At 43.4% G+C, this 14,696-nt stretch overlaps 1 protein-coding gene across 2 annotated transcripts in view; it reads left to right on the top strand.

The window, feature by feature from the left end:
- VPS54 (VPS54 subunit of GARP complex) overlaps positions 1–14,696 on the top strand; it is a 92,007-nt gene that overhangs the window by 62,602 nt on the left and 14,709 nt on the right. For both annotated transcript variants that reach the window (XM_069768701.1, XM_069768702.1), the window contains exons 13-14: positions 8,216–8,345; positions 13,930–14,111. In XM_069768701.1, coding sequence (XP_069624802.1) covers positions 8,216–8,345; positions 13,930–14,111 — 312 coding nt within the window. The remainder of the gene's footprint in view (positions 1–8,215; positions 8,346–13,929; positions 14,112–14,696) is intronic.

Below are 14,696 nucleotides of genomic sequence, written 5' to 3'. Positions count from 1 at the left end.
AAATATTTTTGCTTCAACCCCTTCTCCTTGTACACATTTTGGTCTCCAAGCAATTTTTTTTTCTTGTTGTTTTTTCCTCATTGCCTATAACTTTTTTTTATTTTTTATGTCAACATAGACGTACGGGGGCCTGTTTTTTTTTTTTTGCTGGATAATTTCTAGTATTTATTGGTTACCAATTTTCGATGCATAACTTTTTGATCACGTTTTTTATTTGTTTTTTTTATTTTGTTTTTTTTGGAGGCCTGGGACACAAAAAACAGCAATTCAATTATGGCATTTTGTAGTATGTAAATATATATTATACGGGGATGCTAATTGTGCATTTTTTAATATTGACTTCATAAAACACCGGATTACGTACCGGTAATGCTCTTTTATAGAGCCACGACAGCACCCACTGAGAGAGGGGATCCGCCCCTAGAAACAGGAAACCCTACGGAGAGATAAAAGGGGCGGTCCCCCTCGCTCCCACAGTTTGGGTTACAGAGATTGCGAGGAACCGCCCACCAGTTTTAGTAGACAATTCTTTATCATCATTTATAATAATTTAACTACGTATAACTACAAGAATCCACCACCCTTAGTGCTCATATGTACACTAATATATATAAATGGGAGGGAAGTGAAGGGGTGCTGTCGTGGCTCTATAAAAGAGCATTACCGGTACGTAATCCGGTGTTTTCTCTTCGCCACGACAGCACCCACTGAGAGACTTTCAGAGATAGTTATTTGGGGGGGATTATCGTATTAAGGACTGATCTACCGAAACACAAGTCAGTGGAGGCAGATAGATCTAATCTATAGTGACTATAGAAGGTAGAAGGAGAGGACCAGGTTGCGGCCTTACATATGAGTTCTATAGGAACCTCTGCTCGTTCAGCCCAGGATGATGCTATCGCCCGGGTGGAATGTGCCTTCACAGTCTCAGGTGGATTCTCCCCTTTAGATGAATAGGCCAGGTATATCGCCTCCCGAATCCATCGGGATAGTGTGCCTTTTGTTATACCCGATCCTTTCCTTTGACCCTGGAAGGAAACAAAGAGAGCCCTGCTCTTCCTCCAGGCGCTAGTCCTATCCAGATAAGCTATTATAGCCCTTCTCACATCTAAAGTATGGTATTTCTCTTCCTCCTGGTTTGTAGGATTATTATAGAAAGAAGGAAGAAGGATCTCTTGAGATCTATGAAATTTTGTACACATTTTAGGAAGGTAGGAAGGGTCTGTCTTCAGGACAATTCTATCTGGAAAAATTGACATAAAGGGAGGATCTACAGATAGTGCCTGTATGTCACTTACCCTTCTTGCCGATACTAGCGCGACAAGAAGAACAGTCTTAAGTGAAATATATTTAATGTGAGCTAAGTCTAGAGGCTCAAATGGATGACCTGTTAAGGCTTCCAGGACCAAATTAATATCCCAAGGAGGCATCTGGGGAATCTGAACTGGCTCTGATCTCTGGCAAGCTGAAATAAATCTAGCTATCCATCTATTACCCGCAACATTGTGACTATACAAGGCTCCTAGAGCAGAAACTTGTACCTTCAGAGTATTAACTGAAAGGCCTAGGTCACGTCCTTTTTGAAGAAATTGTAGAATAGTGGAGACGGGAATTTCACTAGATAACGCCGATGGATAGAGATTTAGAAATTTCTTCCACACTCTCACATACAGTGGGGCAAAAAAGTATTTAGTCAGTCAGCAATAGTGCAAGTTCCACCACTTAAAAAGATGAGAGGCGTCTGTAATTTACATCATAGGTAGACCTCAACTATGGGAGAGAAACTGAGAAAAAAAAATCCAGAAAATCACATTGTCTGTTTTTTTAACATTTTATTTGCATATTATGGTGGAAAATAAGTATTTGGTCAGAAACAAAATTTCATCTCAATACTTTGTAATATATCCTTTGTTGGCAATGACAGAGGTCAAACGTTTTCTGTAAGTCTTCACAAGGTTGCTACACACTGTTGTTGGTATGTTGGCCCATTCCTCTATGCAGATCTCCTCTAGAGCAGTGATGTTTTTGGCTTTTCGCTTGGCAACACGGACTTTCAACTCCCTCCAAAGGTTTTCTATAGGGTTGAGATCTGGAGACTGGCTAGGCCACTCCAGGACCTTGAAATGCTTCGTACGAAGCCACTCCTTCGTTGCCCTGGCTGTGTGCTTTGGATCATTGTCATGTTGAAAGACCCAGCCACGTTTCATCTTCAATGCCCTTGCTGAAGGAAGGAGGTTTGCACTCAAAATCTCACGATACATGGCCCCATTCATTCTTTCATGTACCCGGATCAGTCGTCCTGGCCCCTTTGCAGAGAAACAGCCCCAAAGCATGATGTTTCCACCACCATGCTTTACAGTAGGTATGGTGTTTGATGGATGCAACTCAGTATTCTTTTTCCTCCAAACACGACAAGTTGTGTTTCTACCAAACAGTTCCAGTTTGGTTTCATCAGACCATAGGACATTCTCCCAAAACTCCTCTGGATCATCCAAATGCTCTCTAGCAAACTTCAGACGGGCCCGGACATGTACTGGCTTAAGCATTGGGACACGTCTGGCACTGCAGGATCTGAGTCCATGGTGGCGTAGTGTGTTACTTATGGTAGGCCTTGTTACATCGGTCCCAGCTCTCTGCAGTTCATTCACTTGGTCCCCCCGCGTGGTTCTGGGATTTTTGCTTACCGTTCTTGTGATCATTCTGACCCCACGGGGTGGGATTTTGCGTGGAGCCCCAGATCGAGGGAGATTATCAGTGGTCTTGTATGTCTTCCATTTTCTAATTATTGCTCCCACTGTTGATTTCTTCACTCCAAGCTGGTTGGCTATTGCAGATTCAGTCTTCCCAGCCTGGTGCAGGGCTACAATTTTGTTTCTGGTGTCCTTTGACAGCTCTTTGGTCTTCACCATAGTGGAGTTTGGAGTCAGACTGTTTGAGGGTGTGCACAGGTGTCTTTTTATATTGATAACAAGTTTAAACAGGTGCCATTACTACAGGTAATGAGTGGAGGAAAGAGGAGACTCTTAAAGAAGAAGTTACAGGTCTGTGAGAGCCAGAAATCTTGATTGTTTGTTTCTGACCAAATACTTATTTTCCACCATAATATGCAAAAAAAATGTTAAAAAAACAGACAATATGATTTTCTGGATTTTTTTTTCTCAGTTTGCCTCCCATAGTTGAGGTCTACCTATGATGTAAATTACAGACGCCTCTCATCTTTTTAAGTGGTGGAACTTGCACTATTGCTGACTGACTAAATACTTTTTTGCCCCACTGTATATGTCAGTAGTGGATCTTTTTCTACTTGTTAACAAGGTATTAATTACACTATCGGAGAAGCCTCTTAGTTTTAACAGCTGCCTCTCAAATTCCAGGCTGTCAACCTTAGTCCCTTCACATGAGGGTGGTTGAAGGGCCCCTGGGAAAGAAGATCCTGATCCTCCGGGAGGATCCACGGATCCGAGATGGACATGGCTCTGAGCAGGGAAAACCATGTTTTTTTTGGCCAAAATGGGGCAATCAGGATTATATTTGCCCGGTCCTCCCTTATCTTCCTGATTACTGTTGGTAGAAGAATCAGAGGAGGAAAAGCGTATGCTTTCTGAAATGTCCAAGGAGTCTGAAGGGCATCGAGAATGTCGGGATTGTCGACCCGGAACATTGAAGCGAATCTTTTTAGTTGTCGGTTTTGTCTTGTGGCGAAGAGATCTATCTCGGGTGTACCCCATTTCATGGTTATCATTTTGAAAATTTGATGATTTAGGACCCACTCTCCTTGGTGGAGGGTATGACGACTGAGGAAGTCTGCTCTTGAGTTGTCCACTCCTCTGACATGTAGCGCTGACAGGGACAGAAGATGTTCTTCGGCTATGGTTAGAATGTCTTCGGTTATAGACATGAGCGTTCCTGATCTTGTTCCTCCTTGATGATTGATATAGGCGACTGAGGTCATGTTGTCGGACAGAATTCTGGTATGTGTCCCGTGTAGCTGCGGAAGGAATTCACATAGAGCATGATAGATAGCTTTTAGCTCTCTTATATTAGAAGAGTCGTCTGACTCCGTGACTGACCATAATCCTTGGACTAAATGGTCTTTTAAATGTGCGCCCCAGCCAGTAGGACTGGCATCAGTATATATTATATTTGAGGGTTTAACTACCCAGGGAACTCCACTGACCAGGTTTTTTGGATCTAGCCACCATATCAGAGATTGGATTACATTATTAGAAAGGGAAATTTTAATATTCAAATGACCATGAGATTTTTCTTCTTCATGTAAAATTGCATACTGTAAATGCCTCGAGTGAAATTGGGCCCATGGAACCGCTGGGATACATGACGTGAAGGAGCCAAGAAGGGACATGCCTTCTCTCAAAGAAATTAGGGGTTTATCTATTACCGACTGAACTTTATTCCTGACCGTTATCTGTTTATTTTCCGGAAGGAAACATTTCTGGCTTGTAGAATCTAATATAATCCCTAGGAAAATTTGCCGAGTTGTTGGGATAAGTCTAGATTTTTCCCAGTTTATTATCCAACCCAATCTTTGCAGAGATGCTATCATATCACACAACCGTTGTTGACATTGCGAAGGAGAATTTCCTACTACTAAGATGTCATCTAAGTAGGGAATTACGAGAGTGTCTTTTAGTCTTAGATATGACATTACCTCCGCCATTAGTTTAGTGAATACTCTTGGGGCTATAGATAGCCCAAAAGGCATTGCAGTATACTGAAAGTGTCGGACACACCCATTCAATACAATCGCTACCCGTAGATATTGTTGATGCCCTGCATAAATAGGTAGATGGTAATACGCATCTTTAAGGTCGAGAACTGTCATAAAGCAATAGGGAAACAGGAGTTTAATGGTGGACCGGATAGATTCCATCTTAAAGGTTTGATTTTCTAGGTAGATGTTTAATTTTTTAAGATTAATAATAGTTCTGAATTTTCCATCTGGTTTTGGAATCAAAAATAACGGGGAATAGAATCCCTTTCCCTCCTGTAGGAATGGAACCTCCACCAAGACTCCCTTAGCTAGGAGATTTAATACCTCCTGCTCCAATGCCTCTTGTTGTAACTGAGATTTTAATGAAGTCAATAGAAATGAGTCCGGAGGGACTCGGGAAAATTTTAATTGTAACCCAGAGGCAATAAGGCTATTTGCCCAAATATTTGCTGTTATGGCCCGCCATTCATTAGCAAAGGAGGACAATCTGCCTCCCACAGGTAGATCTGTCCTAACGGGGTTTTTCTTCAAACTTGAAAGGGCGCTTCCCAAAGAACGCACCCTTTTGTTTTGTGTCTCTTGTGGCCCAGCGATCCTGGTTCTTAAACTCCTTCCTTTTATTAAATGCGGCCTTTCGGAACGCTCTCCTATAAAATGGAACGTAATTATTACTATTTGGAAAGCCTTTCTTCCTTTCCCCTGCTTTAGTTAAGATCTCATCCAGTTTGGTACCAAACAGGTACTCACCCTGACATGGGAGGCTGCATAACTTAGACTTGGTCTGAGGGTCACCTTTCCAGCCCTTAAGCCATAGGGCCCTACGTGCTGCATTGGTTAATCCTGCCGACTTGGCTGCCAGGCGTATAGAGTCTGCAGATGAGTCTGCTAGAAAGGCTGTGGCACCTCTAATCAGGGGTATAGAGGACAATAATTTCTCTCGAGAGAGACCTCCTTTCAGCCCTTCTTCCAAGTCACTCAGCCAAACAAGCATGGATCTTGCGGTGCATGTGGCTGAGATTGCCGGTTTAAAGGCCCCTGCAGAAGTCTCCCATGCTCTTTTAAGGAGCGAATCGGCTTTGCGATCTAGAGGATCTTGTAACGAGCCTGAATCCTCTACAGGCAGTAAGGATTTCTTTGATGTAGACGCCACAGCTGCGTCTACTTTTGGGGCTTTTGACCATGTTGTGAATTCTTCATCATTAAAGGGGTAGCGTCTCTTTGAGGATGGTGGTAACCCCCTCTGCCCCTGGCTTTCCCACTCTTTTTTGATCAAACTTTTTACTGCCGTTATTACCGGAAAAGAGGGTCTCTTCTTTTCGGATAGGCCAGCAAACATAATGTCTTGCTGTGTTTTAGGGACTTTAAGATCTTCTATGCCCATGGTATTGCAAACTGATCTCACCAGATTGTCAATGCTGTCTGTGGGGAAGCACGTATCCTGATCCTCATCTGAGGATACCTCCTGCTGCGATCTATCTGAGTTTGTATCCTCTAACTCAGAGGCCTGATTGGATACAGGTGAAACGTATCCTCTTTTTCTCCTTAATACGTGGCTCTCTGTCAATGCTTTGTAGGGCTCGTAATTCCTCCCTAATCATGGCCCTTATATCCTCTGATTTAACTGAGGCTTCCTCATGTAACGTTGATTTTATACATGAATCACATAGCCTTTTAGTGTAACTATCCGGAAGGGGCTGGATACATAACGCACACTGCTTGTGTTTCGCTTTTTCCTTCCTTTTTGCCTATATAAAGGGAGAGGGACAATAATCAGGCTAGTGGGGTAGATGCACACTCACCCAGAAGCTGACCGATCAGGTACCGGCTGAGGAGGAGACACAGGCGCAGGTGGCTTTCTTTTGGACGATCCGCTCTGCCTAGAGCGGCTGCTGCTGCTGGCATGGCTACGAGGGGCGACAGTGGTAACCTCTAGCGAAGGTACCGCAGGCTCTCTCGGTGAATCCATCTTGGACGCCGGAATGCAGCGCCGGCGTCCTTTTTACATGGGGGCCGCCATGTTCTTCCTGTTGAACCCGGAAGTACTCACCACTTCCGGGTCGCGGCCATCTTGGATCTCGTGCCGCACTGCCCGACGTCATCTCTCCTCTGCTCCCACACTGGATGCATGTATCCGGCGTCCAGGGGAGCGAAAAAAATGACAGCAATACCCCCGCAATTACCGCCAGCAGCGGCGCCGCAGTTCGGGTATAATCTTCTGCCGCAGGCTCGCCCGATGCGTCCTCCTGCCCGTGACCCATGCGACCTGGAGCCCTGGCCTCTCGGAGCCTGCCAGCGGAGGGGGGAAACTGAAGCCAGGACCCCCGACGCTGCTTCCAGCACTGGAGCCCCTGCCGTCCTCTCAGGTAAACCGCACAGGCGGCATCCAGGCTAGGTATCCTCTCCTCCATTGGGTTCTCTTAGGAACAGGAAACCAAAACTGTGGGAGCGAGGGGGACCGCCCCTTTTATCTCTCCGTAGGGTTTCCTGTTCCTAGGGGCGGATCCCCTCTCTCAGTGGGTGCTGTCGTGGCGAAGAGAAAATAGATATTTTGTAAGAGGTTTTGAATTGTTTTTTTTTGCTACTGTCACACCCCAGAATCACCCAATGATCACGTGTGGTTTTGGGGTGATGGTCAGGAGGAGACGGCCTCCTTCTCCTGAAACCAGTGTAGATGCTGCGGCCCATATTGACTGTAGCCTTTAAAGGGGTTGTCTCCTCTTCTTTTTTCCAGGAGGACGCCACTCCTCTGCCTTCTGGCTTTCTGCTTGTCTGGGGCGGAGGGCTGACAACTATTGACAGTTCAGTCCAGTGGCTAAGGTTGTGCTTGCCCGAATTGTGAGATGTTCTAGGGTGCAAGCAAAGGCAGCTTCAACGTGACATGAGCAGACTCCAAAGCATAGTCAGCAAGCAAACTGTATATTAGCAGGAATAAAGCCCTTTAGTGACCATCTTGATCAAATTTAAGGCAAAAACTTTATGCATTGGTTTCTCTTATGCGACCGCAGGTTGTCTCCTGCGCAACCTTATGCAAATATATTTAATTTTGCCCCACTCCGCAATAGCATAAAAAAGACTCTATTACCGCTCTTTGTGGATCAGCCCTCGCAGCCGTACTCTATTGTATTATCATGTCTAATAGTGACTTTCTGCATTCATTGTAATCTATAGCCCCATGATTTTATATAAAGTATTTTACCGTTTTCACAGCAGGCACCGGCTTTCCAAAATGAACCTTATCTTGGTGACAATGGATCATTTCAGGATTCCTAAATCATTAATGGGGTGATTTATTACATCCCTGGATGTCTCCGCAGCTCTGTCTCTGCTATTTTCAGCACAGTATCGTTCTCATTCATTATTAAAAATGGTTATTTGCATTAACGCCATTGCTGCCTTATGTAATAGGGTGACTTTTTACCCTTTTCTGGCTGTAAAGACAGAACTGAATTAATCCTTGTACATATATTCTGCCCTTTTTTAAAGGATGACTGAGGACCTAAAATTAACAGACCTGGAACTTGGTAAAATAGCAAACAATATCCAGGAGCTTCTGTACAACGCCTCTGACATTTGTCACGACCGCTGCGTCAAGTTCTTACTGGTGAGAAGCAAGGTACGTGATACATTTCTTACATTATTTTCCAGCAAGAAAATAATGGACTAAGTTGCCGATGGGCCACAAAATGCATTTGTGAAAATTGTGCCATGCACATAAGATCGCTTGTAGTGTGTCTTGAGGGCAATCTTTCATATATGGGGCGGGGGAGGGACACTTAAAGGGGTTTTCTCTTGAACGAAAATTGATATTAATCAATAGATCTTGTAATAATAATAATTTCCACAATTAGATGCGTTTAAATAAAATGTTCCTGTGCTGAGATAATTTTATAAATGTGTCCCTGCTGTGTACTGTGTAATGGCTGTGTCTGACCGTTCAGGGACAGGGTGTGACCATACCACATGTCTGTCTAGGTTTTTCTTCCCCCTGCCCGGAAGCTGTCGGGAGATGTCTGTCGGTTGCTCACTCTAGGAGTCCTGTCATTCATCAGCCAATGCAAACGCTCTCCAGAGACGCATCACTTTTTAATGGATATTTCACTAATCAATTCAAGTCTTATACGAGTGCTTCTCACTAAAATTAGAATATCATCAAAAAGTTAATTTATTTCGGTTCTTCAATACAAAAAGTGAGACTCATATAGAGTCATTACAGACAGAGTGATCTATTTCAAGTGTTTATTTCTGTTAATGTTGATGATTATGGCCTACAGCCAATGAAAACCCAAAAGTCATTATCTCAGTAAATTAGAATCATTAACAAAAAACACCTGCAAATTCTTCCTAAGCGTTTAAAAAGGCCCCTTAGGCTAGGTTCACATTTGCGGTTGAGTCTGCAGCGTTTCGTACACAACCGCATGGCAAAATGCATGTAAACGCATGATAACGTTGCTTTTTTATCCGCATCAACTTACGCATGACGGATAAAAAACAGCAACGTTTGCACGCGTTGTTTATGCACATGCGTTTGTTATGAAAATTTTTTTCAAGGAGAATTTCATTAACACATGGGATTCCTGTATATAGACCCTTGTGCAAACGCAAGCGAACGCATGTCCTTGCGTTCCAATAGACTGTAATGCGTTGTTTTTACGCACTCCTTCCACAAGCGCACGCATACGTATGGCGGCGGAAATGTGATGCCAAAAAAATTCTAACATGGTGTGCCAGCCGCACACCACGAAAATACGCATGCGTAAGCAAACGCGGGCTAACGCATGCACCTGCATCTACAATGTTAAAGATAGGAAATCAAGACGCATGCGGATGTATGCGTCAGAAACGCTGCGGACACAGCCGCAAATGTGAAACCAGCCTTAGTCTGCTTCTGTAGGCTCCACAATCATGGGGAAGACTGCTGACTTGACAGATGTCCAGAAGTCAGTCACTGACACACTCCACAAGGAGGGTGAGCCACAAAAGGTCATTGCTACAGAAGCTGGCTGTTCACAGAGTGCTGTATCCAAGCGTATTAATGGAAAGTTGTGTGGAAGGAAAAAGTGTGGTAGAAAAAGGTGCAAAAGCAACCGGGATAAACACAGCCGTGAAAGGATTGTTAAGAAAAGGCCATTCAAAAATTTGGGGAGATTCACAATGAGTGGACTACTGCTGGAGTCATTGCTTCAAGAGCCACCACGCACAGACGTATCCAGGACATGGGCTGCTAGTGTCGCATTCCTTGTGTCGAGCCACTCATGACCAATACACAACGCCAGAAGCATCTTACCTGGGCAATGGAGAAAAAGAACTGGACTTGTTGCTTAGTGGACCAAGGTGTTGTTTTCAGATGAAAGTAAATTTTGCATTTCATTTGGAAATTGAGGTCCCAGAGTCTGGAGGAAGAGTGGAGAGGCAACAATCCAAGCTGCTTGAGGTCTAGTGTGAAGTTTCCACAATCAGTGATGGTTTGGGGAGCAATGTCATCTGCTGGTGTAGGTCCACTGTGTTTTATCAAGACCAAAGTCAGCACAGCCGTCTACCAGAAAATTTTAGAGCACTTCATGCTTCCCTCTGCCGACAAGCTATTTGGAGATGGAAATTTCATTCTCCAGCAGGACTTGGCACCTGTCCACACTGCCAAAAGTGCCAATACCTGGTGTAAAAACAACAGTATCACTGTGCTTGATTGGCCAGCAAACTCGCCTGACCTTAACCCCATAGAGAATCTATGGAGTATTGTCAAGAGGAAGATGAGAGACACCAGAACCATCAATGCAGACGAGCTGAAAGCTGCTATCAAAGCAACCTGGGATTCCATAACACCTCAGCAGTGCCACAGCAGGCTGATCGTCTCCATGCCACGCTGCATTGATGCAGTAATTGATGGAAAAGGAGCCCCAACCAAGTACTGAGTGCATTTACTGAACATACATTTCAGTAGGCCAACATTTCTGATTTTAAAATCATTTTTCAAGCTGGTGTTATTCTAATTTACTGAGATAATGACTTTTGGGTTTTCATTGGCTGTAAGCCATAATCATAAACAATAACAGAAATAAAGTGACCCCATACTGTAAACTACACCCCCCAAGGAACTTATCTAGATGTGTTGTGAGAACTTGGAACCTCCAAGTGTTTCACTACAGTTTATAATGCAGAGCCGTGAAAATAAAAAATTATTTTTTCCCACAAAAATGGTTTTTTAGCCCCCCAAATTTTTATTTTTCCCAAGGGTAAGAAGAGAAATTGGACCCCAAAAGTTGTTGTCCAATTTGTCCTGAGTACGCTGATACCCCATATGTGGGGGTAAACCACTGTTTGGGCGCATGGTAGAGCTCGGAAGGTAAGGAGCACTGTTTTACTTTTTTCAACGCAGAATTGGCTGGAATTGAGATCGAACGCCATGTCGCGTTTGAAGAGCCCCTGATGTGCCTAAACAGTGGAAACCCCCCAATCCTAACTCCAACCCTAACCCAAACACTCCCCTAACCCTAATCCCAACTCTACCCATAACCCTAACCACACCCCTAACCCGAACAACACCCCCAACCCCAACACACCCCTAACCCCAACACACCCCTAACCATAATCCCAACCCAAACCACACCCCTAACTTCAACACACCCCTAACCCTAATCATAACCCTGACACACCCCTAACCCTAATCCCAACCGTAAATGTAATCCAAACCCTAACTTTAGCCCCAACCCTAACCCTAACTTTAGCCCCAACCCTAGCCCCAACCCTAACCCTAGCCCTAATGGGAAAATGGAAATAAATACATTTTTAAAAAATTATTTTTCCCTAACTAAGGGGGTGATGAAGGGGGGTTTGATTTACTTTTATAGCGTTTTTTATATCGGATTTTTATGATTGGCAGCCGTCACACACTGAAAGACGCTTTTTATTGCAAAAAATAGGTTTTGCATCTCCACATTTTGAGAGCTATAATTTTCCATATTTTGGTCCACAGAGTCATGTGAGGTCTTGTTTTTTGCGGGACGATTTGTCGTTTTTATTGGTACCATTTTCGGGCACGTGACATTTTTTGATCGCTTTTTATTCCTATTTTTGTGAGGCAGAATGACCAAAAACCAGCTATTCGTGAATTTCTTTTTGGGGGGCGTTTATACCGTTCCACGTTTGGTAAAATTGATAAAGCAGTTTTATTCTTTGGGATAGTACGATTACAGCGATACCTCATTTATATCATTTTTTTATGTTTTGGCGCTTTTATACGATAAAAACTATTTTATAGAAAAAAATAATTATTTTTGCATCGCTTTATTCTGAGAACTATAACTTTTTTATTTTTTCGTTGATGATGCTGTATGGTGGCTCGTTTTTTGCGGGACAAGATGACGTTTTCAGCGGTACCATGGTTATTTATATACGTATTTTTGATCGCGTGTTATTCCACTTTTTGTTCGGTGGTATGATAATAAAGCGTTGTTTTTTTGCCTCGTTTTTTTTTTTTTATGGTGATCACTGAAGGGGATAACCAGTGGGACAGTTTTATAGGTCGGGTCGTTACGGACGCGGCGATACTAAATATGTGTACTTTTATTGTTTGTTTGTTTTTTTATAAAGAAATGTATTTATGGGAACAATATTTTTTATTCTTCTTTATTTCAGTATTTTTTTTTTTTAATTACATATGTGAATATATATTTTTTTACTTTATAACATTGCCCCAGTGGGGGGGCATCATGTTATAGGGTCAGATCGCTGATCTGACACTTTGCAGAGCACTGTGTCAGATCAGCGATCTGCAAGGCACTGCAGGGATGCTTGCTGTGAGCAGGCGCTTGCAAGCCACCTCCCTGCAGGACCTGGAAGCAGCCCTGTGGCCATATTGGATCCGGGGCCTGCAGGGAGGAGGAGGTAGGAGACCCTCGGAGCAGCGCGATCCTGAGGGTCTCAGGGAAGCACGCAGGGAGCCCCCTCCCTGCGCGATGCTTCCCTATGCCGCCGAAAAAACACTGCGATCATGTGTCTGTGTGTCACAGACCGTTCCTGGCTCATAGTGCCGGATGTCAGCTGCATATGACGTACTAAACCCGTCACTGGGAATTAAGTCCCCGGTCAACTCGACGGGATAGTTATTCATACCATTTACCAAATGGCTGCAATGAAACAGTGAAAAATTTAAAGGGGTCTGAATACTTTCCGTACCCATTGTATATAATATAGGAATTTCACTTTTTGTATTGAAGAACTGAAATAATTAACTTTTTGATGATATTCTAATGTAGTGAGAAGCACCTGTACAGTATATGACTTGCATTAATTAGTGAAATATCCATTTAAAAGTGATGTGTCAGGAGAGCGTTTGCATTGGCTGATGAATGACCGAACTCCCATAGCCATGAAGGAGAGAGCTGACGCATGAGCTGCCATCTCTCCTCCCGGGGACCTCGTATTTGGACCCAAGTGCGGTTCTTAGATGTATGACCCTCATTTCTCAGACATTTGTTACGTCCGTGCCGGTGAATATGACATAAATGTTTCTTCTGAGATAACCCATTTAAGATAAAGTAGCACACATCACATTGTTTATTGGAGGAATGCGAAACCTGCAAATTAAAAACTGTAATGTTCCCCTCGCTGGTGATTTAGTCTTCAAGACAAAAATTCAGATGAAAGAAAATAGGCTAATGAGTAACGCATTTGACCCAAGTAAGTCACGTTGAGCGCCTGTGTGACTTGTGGGCACTATTCAGGAACAACCATGGGTGTAATGAGCGTCTGACTCATTGGGACTTGTCATTCTTAGCACACGGCGGGGTGAGCTTCCCGCAGCTTTCCATGCAGGTCGTGTGTAGGAAGGAAACACTGTACTTTGAGAAATTGCTGTTTCCTAGGGGCACAATTTCCTTTTATTATCCAAATCGGTCCAAAATGTTATGTATTTTCTTCTTATACAGCTTTCCAAATCCTACTTTTTTGAGCAGGGCCATAGAGGTGCTGTCTGCAGCTATTACAGGGGGAGCTAACGACTTAATAATTTATATATTTCCCATTGGACTCCGTTATTAATCCCACCTATGTCTCCCTTTGTGATTGCTGCAGGCAATGGGAATTGTATTATCTGACTATTACCGTGTGAACTGCATCAGAAGGTTTGCTGCTTTGTGTCAGCGAACCCGGCTAGGTCTGATCAGTCCGTTGTATAGTGTTTCTGCTTCTTTTTTTTCTAGGACGGGTTTCTTGAGAAGCTGAACTCCTCAGAGTTTGTGTCCTTGTCCCGATCAGTTGAAGAGTTTGTCCAGGACACAGAGAAAATCTGCGGTAGGAGAAGCATGTCCCTCCGAGGGGCGCTACAGAGCCAGGCCAACAAGTTTGTAAATCGCTTCCATGATGAAAGGAAAACCAAACTCAGGTATAGTTTGGCATGTCTGGTGTTACTGGCATGACTGTAAAATACCCACGTCGTGTGGAAATCTGCCAGAAAATATTTCATTTTGGATTTGTTGCTGATTTTTACTCCCCTATAGAAAAAAGTTGGCAATAAATCTGTGACCTAAATTAATTTACTGCAGATTTAGTAACCCACATACTGATCATTATCCTCGTGAAATATGTTCTCAGATTTTACCAATCCAGCTGCGTCATGTGCAACTCTTCCCAAGAAATCGACATAACAACCATCCTGGGTGAACTAACTAAAGGAGTTGTCCACGACGAAGATATTGATGACTCACGCTTCGTACAGATCGTCAATATCAGAATAGTCCGACTTCGCCCTTTTTTTTTTTTTTTCTTATGCACGTGTTTTTTTGGCTAAAAAACATTTTTACAATTTGTTTTCATTGAAAATTTTACATTGTTTGCCTTTTACAAACTCTTTGTTTCCATTCATGTGGTCTGTGGTTATTAATCATCTGAGAGGAGCTCAGAAGAAGACAGATAAGTGTTAGAAACTCCCTATCAGACCATGGTAATGGGCTGACTGCTGGATTTTCAG

Source organism: Ranitomeya imitator, chromosome 5 (assembly GCF_032444005.1).
Source record: "Ranitomeya imitator isolate aRanImi1 chromosome 5, aRanImi1.pri, whole genome shotgun sequence".
Lineage (NCBI taxonomy): Eukaryota > Metazoa > Chordata > Amphibia > Anura > Dendrobatidae > Ranitomeya > Ranitomeya imitator.
The sequence above is the reverse complement of the archived record's forward strand: the minus strand, read 5'-3'. Positions and strand labels throughout refer to the sequence as shown.